The 7,200-nt window shown below is 37.2% G+C and overlaps 2 protein-coding genes across 2 annotated transcripts in view; one reads left to right on the top strand and one right to left on the bottom strand.

Annotated features, from left to right (window-relative positions):
- Window positions 1–1,363: 1,363 nt before the first annotated feature.
- On the top strand, window positions 1,364–2,161 carry LOC103514723 (cytochrome c oxidase subunit 7C, mitochondrial). The gene has a single exon (XM_017446339.2). It carries the CDS (start codon window positions 1,479–1,481, stop codon window positions 1,686–1,688), a length of 210 nt encoding a protein of 69 aa, XP_017301828.1. The 5' UTR covers window positions 1,364–1,478; the 3' UTR covers window positions 1,689–2,161.
- Window positions 2,162–2,713: 552 nt separating this feature from the next.
- The window catches only part of LOC103514722, a 6,537-nt gene continuing 2,050 nt past the window's right edge, over window positions 2,714–7,200 (bottom strand). The window contains exons 2-5 of the mRNA XM_026827610.1: window positions 6,469–6,659; window positions 5,033–6,397; window positions 3,361–4,835; window positions 2,714–3,274 (exon numbers count right to left, since the gene is read on the bottom strand). Of these exons, the coding sequence (XP_026683411.1) occupies window positions 3,370–4,835; window positions 5,033–6,397; window positions 6,469–6,659 (3,022 nt within the window). The 3' untranslated portion in view covers window positions 2,714–3,274; window positions 3,361–3,369. The remainder of the gene's footprint in view (window positions 3,275–3,360; window positions 4,836–5,032; window positions 6,398–6,468; window positions 6,660–7,200) is intronic.

Below are 7,200 nucleotides of genomic sequence, written 5' to 3'. Positions count from 1 at the left end.
GAGCTCATTTGTGTGAGAACATGTGAAAAACATCCCCCAAAAACCAGTTTTTTGTTTTTTTTTGGCTTTATGGTTTTCTGGACAAAATTTGCACCACCACTTTCGTGTTCCTGGTAAAAAGACCTTTAATTTGACATATAGGTCGACTAGGTTTGGATAAGTCCTTCTATGGGCACAGACAGACAGACAGACACCGAAGCGAATACAATAGCCCGTCCCTATACCTTTTTATTACTATCGTAATAATAAAGGAAGGACGGGCTAAAAATGATTATTTGTTTAGCTCCAGTGAATTCTCTTTCATACTTTTTTTTTACAAAACCTGCCTGTCTCTCTGTCTCTATTCGTTGCAGCCTAATTTGTCTTGATGCTCTTCTCTCTGATTCTTATTTCATGGATTCTGTAGGTTTTGACTTCATTGACTCTCTAGGTTCGGTCATACTAAACCTTTTTTTTTTTTAGAGCGAAGAGACGAATTCAGACCGCATAGAGCTGAGAGGGGTCTAGGTTCGGTCATACTAAACCTTTTTTTTTTTTAGAGCGAAGAGACGAATTCAGACCGCATAGAGCTGAGAGGGGAAAAAAAAAAAACTTCATCATCTCTGTTCAACTCTAAAGCTGTCAAGCCAGCCTAGTTAGCTCGGAGGGTAGCGACTTTGTCAGCTCTTTTTTTTTTAAGAAAAAAAAAGAGGTTTGACAGAGAGGAACTGTAACTGGTAGGGTCTTATCGTCCCGAAATCGAAGAGAGAAGGAAGACAGGATAGGAGGAAAGCCAGCCGTTCCGAGAACGAACATTATCCCATCAGGATAAAATCCGCCCCGGGCGGATTTTACAAGGCAGACGCGCCACCAACCAAGCTAACTAGGCTGGCCAAGTCAGCTCTTGAGGGCTCGATTTTTCCACCCGGGGCGGATTTTATTCTAAACAGATAAGATTTCTTTTTGGAACGGCTAGCTTTCTTCTATCCTGTTTTCCTTCTCTCTTCAATTTCGGTCACTATTCAGACTTATGTTTGTGTGTGAGAAAAAAAAAATATATTTATATAAATAGACCTATATAATAGTATAGAAGTATAGATACTTACCTAACCTTCTCTTATCATTTTATGTCACCATTTTCATTTCGTAGCGATGAAATTTCGTTTCCGAGTGCAATTTTTTTTGCCGGTCGTGGAGATTGAACCCGGGGCCTTCTGCGCATGGCTAGCACGCTATCACTTGACCAACCGAAAATTTCAAAAATCTACTGATTCCGGCTTCAGTGAACAGCTGATGAGCATCGTGCGAACCGGGCTTTTTATAACTTCGCGCATCCTACTCCCACCTTCTTCTCCTCGCGAAATCTACTTTAAATCAGCTGTTCCATAAAAACAACAGAGGTTAGGAAAACTTTTGACTTTTTCCAAATTTTCTGATAAAAAAAGGAAAAGTTCTAGATCATCTTTTGTGGTGAAAGCTTTCAAGTTTCTTTTATTAAAATGTTGGGATCCAGACTTGCCAAGACCGTGAGGTGCTTCTCCACCTCTGCAGCCAGAGCGTCACACGCTTACAGCGGACCTGGCCAGAATCTGCCCTTCGACACCCACAACCGCTACAAGTTGACCCTCTACTTTGGGCTCTTCATGATGACTGGCTTCGGCGTTCCTTTCATTGCTGTCCGTCACCAACTGTTGAAATCCAGGGGTTAAGAACATTCCTCAACCAGCAATTTAGAACACTACTTACCTTTAAGATCAACTCTGCTGAGTGGAGCAATATCACAGAAAACCATGGTACAAATGTAACGGAAAGCACCAGACTTCAATCAGCTATGGATGAACATCATCTAGTCACAAATTGTTAAGTGAACATTGTGCTTTATTTGGGAAATGGGAATAGTCCTGTCTTTCCAAAGTGACCAATCACCATCAGCAAACACAAAAATGGTTCTGGGGTTTTTGAGAATTCATGCCTAATATCCCACTTTATCTCGGTTATCTATTTGAAAACTTTGAGTCTCTACACACTAAAATTACAAATTTCAAAATGTAAAGAAGAATGATATGGGAGAGAGGAAAATCCTATTCAAATTGTAAATTTCTCATAATATGAAATATTTAATGTCTGTTGAAAACTTATATTAGATCTCTGAAATAAATACTGTATTATAATGGTTACTGAATATGTTGTTTTACTTTTTTCATGTTCAGTTCAGTGTACTTCAAGGATGTGTTCCTAAGAGCAATAATTTTATTGTACTTTCCCAAATATGGTAGCCTTAGGGTATATTTTATCTAATGGCTTAGAGTCCTAGAATTGGGTGGGTACTCACTGTTATTTTTTGGCAGTATACACAGGGTAGGTATTTTCTATTCTAGGTACCTATGACAGCTTAGTTGGCTTGGACACACCTACCTTGGTCACACTAGGTTGCGGGTGTATTCCCACTCACAATGGACTTTATTCTTATCAGATAAAGTTCATTTTTGGTACAGCTGGCTTTATCCTCTTGTTATCCTTCTCTCTTTGGTTTCAGAATGATAGGACCTTATCAGTTACAGTTCTCTCTATCAAAACTCTTTAAAAAAAATCCATTCTAGGCATAATCATCCATCAGAGGGTGGATAATGATTGCCTCTGATCCAGTAGAAACATTTATTTATTTAAACAAATAAGTAAATAAGCTGTCAGCCTGTGACTGGTTGATGAAGAAAAGAGTGAAAACAGGAGAGACTTTAGATATTTGCATAAATAACTTGATTTTATTATTATTAATTTGTATAAATTAACACATTTTTACAAAGAAAAGGGATATGATATACAGAAAAAAAGCAATTTTCAATATATAGTCTATGATTGGACAATCTGTGTACAATATTGACAAAATGTATCTACACATATCCTACAAACAGGTGAAGAACCACCAACATTTACCTCCAATATACAATTTCAATGTTTAAACTTTTGAATGATATTGGTACTACTTTCACATATTAATATTATGTACCATTAAACAGACTGCACCATCACTAAGCATAAAAAAATATCCCAATAACAGAGAGCAAGCTTGCTTTTAAATTTTACCTACCCCAAGAGATAGGTATCATCTTTTTTTGACTCAGCACTCAACGGATTTTTTTGATTTTTTTTTTTTTTTGACAAAAAGTGGGTATCATTGGTAAGAATAAGAACCAAGTTAAAAGCTCTTTTTTATGCTGGTGATGGGAATCATTAAAATTTGTGTCAAAGGAACATAAAATTACGAACTAGGTATAAATAATTCAATAATATACTTCTTTTTTATGCTGGTGATGGGAATCATTAAAATTTGTGTCAAAGGAACATAAAATTACGAACTAGGTATAAATAATTCAATAATATAGAATAAAACTAGAGGAATTGTTTCAAAGTACTGACATAAGGTATTTTGATAAGTTTTACTTCAACATTTGGAAGTTCTATGGTTAATATTTTCTTCAACTGGTTCACAGGTATAACTTGAACCTGTGCAGCTTTTTTAGATTCAGGGGAGTCATCCATAGCTAGACGAACCCTGGGCATAATAGGAATACAGTCAGTACAATCAACATCTGGATCTAAAGGGAAATCATGTTGAGTAACAAGCATTTCCGTGACTTTCAGTAATTCCATAGTGAGGCCCCACACAACCCTTGTTAGTATATGATTCATACTAGAGAGTGCTATTACCATACGTTGAACAGTGACTGCAGACTGTTTTATGTAAGTAGGAATTATCAACACATGCCTCAGACAAATACATCTACTGAAGGATTCTTCAAATCCAGGCTTAACATCAAAGTTGATGAGTTCCAATGTGTCCAAATGTGGCATGGTGGCTATGGTGTTCAAGATGTCATTTGCAATCAATTCTGTCACCATTTCTAAGCGCAGTCGTTTTAGGGAAACAAGATGGCTCAGAGCATTGTTTACAAACTCGTGTGTGAAATTTGTACATTCTCCCAGTTCGAGCCATTCTAACTGTTTCATATCAGCAAGAAACATGGCCCAGTTTGTGTCTTGTGAAGATTGCTTTACACTTGTCAGTGCTAAATGAGTAAGATTCTTAAGCTTACTAATCACATGTATGTTGAGAACTTTCAAGCCAATCATTTTGTTCAACTCAACACCTCTGATGTAGAGGTGTTTTAGATTTTGTAAAAGAGAGAGGCCATAAAAGTCTAATAGGCTTTTTTTGTTGAATGAGCATGAGAAGTACGTAAGACTAGGACATTGCTTGATGATATTAATCTCTGGTCCTGCACATTTACCCAGATCTAAATTTTGCAGTGAGGATATTTTACCCAAGGATTGATTAATAGATCGCCACATGTTCTTTACATCATCTGAATCAGTCTTCACTTTCATCTGATTGAAGTAGAGTACTTCTGTATCGTTCTTGTCTAGACATCTGGCTAATTTTTCCCAATCTTGGACGTAAATATTCTTCAGTTGGATTGTTTTCCAAAGAGAAAAATGACGGGAGGCTGCATAGAACAATCTGCTAACTTGAGCAGCTCTCAATAGATCATCCAATGGAAGATAACTAAATACTTGAATGAGAATGTTCAATCCATTGGACCCCATGGATAACAAATTGTCTGTGGATTGCAAAATCGGAGATTTCTTGGAAATGGTTTGATCACTAGAACTGAGGGAACTTCTTTTACTTTGCGCTGACTCCATGTTGTTTACTTTACTAATGATTGGTTGTACCATCTTTCCATTGTTTAAAACATAATACTGAGTAGACGTAGGCACAGGGAATAAAAGTCCTGGAACTTTAGTGGGTTTGCTTATAACAAAGGCTCCTCCTACGGGAGATCTAGCTGTCGTGGGTAGTTGATTCTCATTTAAAATCTTCACTCCCAAGGTTGGGGAAGTAATGATGGATGGAGGAGGTGCACTATTAACAATTGAACTTGAGGCGCGTTTAGCCACAGCAATAAACTTCTTATTTCCCATTTGAATAATACTTTGCATAGGTTCATCTTTGGCAGAACTCGAGTTATGAAGAACAATCTAGCTGTCGTGGGTAGTTGATTCTCATTTAAAATCTTCACTCCCAAGGTTGGGGAAGTAATGATGGATGGAGGAGGTGCACTATTCACAATTGAACTTGAGGCGCGTTTAGCCACAGCAATGAACTTCTTATTTCCCATTTGAATAATACTTTGCATAGGTTCATCTTTGGCAGAACTCGAGTTATGTAGAACGTTGGTAATGTTGTTATGAGTTGGCACAGGAGCTAATGGGCGAAGTGGCTTGGGGGCTAAAGAAAGTGGTACCTTCTTTGGTTTGTAGTTCATTCTCGAAGTAATAACTTTCGAAGTAAACGAGAGAACGGGGTTTTTTGATTGTGGAACAATCTTCTGAATGGTTAGTGGTGCTTTTTGTACTTTGGGGGCAATTGTTTGTTTCTTTTTTGCTTCTAGTTCGTCTTCATTTTTCTTCCTACAGTTGATACACACATAACTCTTGTATTGCTTGTCTGGATCAAGATCCAAGCATTGTGGATGATAGAGGCAGAGGCAAGATATACATTGAAGTGTTGGAATACAGCCTAAAGCTTTAGGACATAGTATAGAACAGACGAGAGGACCACCTGCTGCTTGTTGTGAAGTCGCAGGTATAGTAGGGGACCAGTCAGGTGGTAACATACCCATGGCGAGATCATTATCAGGATCATCATCTCCATCTTCATACAGAGAGGTCTTACTCCTCTTTCTATTACTATCATCTTCATATACAGAGGAGGCCTTGCTTCTTCTTCTCTTTTTGGGATTCAAGACATTCGTTTTCCTTACAGACTTTATTGGTACACCCTGACTCGAATCTTTACTTAGCTTAGTTGTAGAGACTCCTCTAGCCTCCCTCACCCATTCCATGTCAACACTTAATCCTACCACACCTTTGGAGAAAGTAAAATGATTACTAGTCAACTCGGATTCTGCTGACAAATAATCTGAAATTTGATTACAAGATCTCAATTTCTTACCTTCAGGTGTATAATAGTAGACATCATACTGCCGAGTTCTCAACCCAGAAGAGCTGGAAGTTCGGCAGACTATTTCTCTCTTCCATCCATATTCCAACATGGGTATTTTGAATAGAGGGTTGGTTAGTTTGTTTTCTATCAGTGCTTCATTCCCTCCTACAACTCCAGATGGAGATGATACAGACTCAGATGGAGATGGTACTTGTGATTCAGGTGGCATTTTCAATGTCCTGAGAGGTTTGGGTACAAGCTCTGGATATTGATCAGATACATAGTCCCAGAAATCAGAACAAGCTGTCACTGTGCTATTGTATTTTTTGTAGACGAAACCTTTGAAATCTTTAGTGTAATCAGTTAAGTTAACTGGAGAGGAATCTGCAGGATAGCTTGTATCAGATGAGCCTGGAATAAAAATAAAAAAATATAAAAAAAAAAAAAAAAAAAAAAACAGAATTAGCCAATTAGTAACCTACATGTTGATGGATTCCTTGCTACAGGCTTGGGTTTCCATTTGTGCTGTTGCTGTTGCCAATTAAGGCCAGGTACAGGAAATATTGTTGGCACATAGGCAGGATTGTTGCTATCATTAGATGCACAGCCATTGATAAAGTGCCAATTGCAAATGGATGAATAAGCTGATGGTTCCCAAGGACTGCCATCTTCACTGGAATGGAAAATGCAAAACAGCCATTGATAAAGTGCCAATTGCAAATGGATGAATAAGCTGATGGTCCCCAAGGACTGCCATCTTCACTGGAATGGAAAATGCAAGGAAAAGCATTGATCATCACAAATTTTATAATCAGAAGAGCTCAAACAGTCAGAAGACTTGAGTTTGGGGTTTTAAAAATCCAAAGCTTTACACATTATTTGTGCCTTTCATCATAACACATTTACTTTGATCAGTGTAGTTTTTTTGTACTCAGTATACAGTGTTTTTCAGTCTTCAGTATATTCACACCAACATAGGCACTGACACCATATCCAGACTAAAATTCTTTTTTACTTTGCATCACAATTTTTTTATCCTTTATTTTAGAACAAATTCTTAAAACAAATTTAAAGCTGAGTTATGGACCATAGATTTTTTGAGTTTGAAAACGTAAATTCTGTGAAAAAAAAAAAAAAAAAAAAAAAAAAAAAAACAACAAATTTTTTTTTCAAAAAAAAAAAAAAAAAATTTAACACCCCAAAAAAAGTTTTTT

The sequence above is a fragment of the Diaphorina citri genome, unplaced genomic scaffold, assembly GCF_000475195.1.
Source record: "Diaphorina citri unplaced genomic scaffold, Diaci psyllid genome assembly version 1.1 scaffold1209, whole genome shotgun sequence".
NCBI classification, from domain to species: domain Eukaryota; kingdom Metazoa; phylum Arthropoda; class Insecta; order Hemiptera; family Psyllidae; genus Diaphorina; species Diaphorina citri.
The sequence above is the reverse complement of the archived record's forward strand: the minus strand, read 5'-3'. Positions and strand labels throughout refer to the sequence as shown.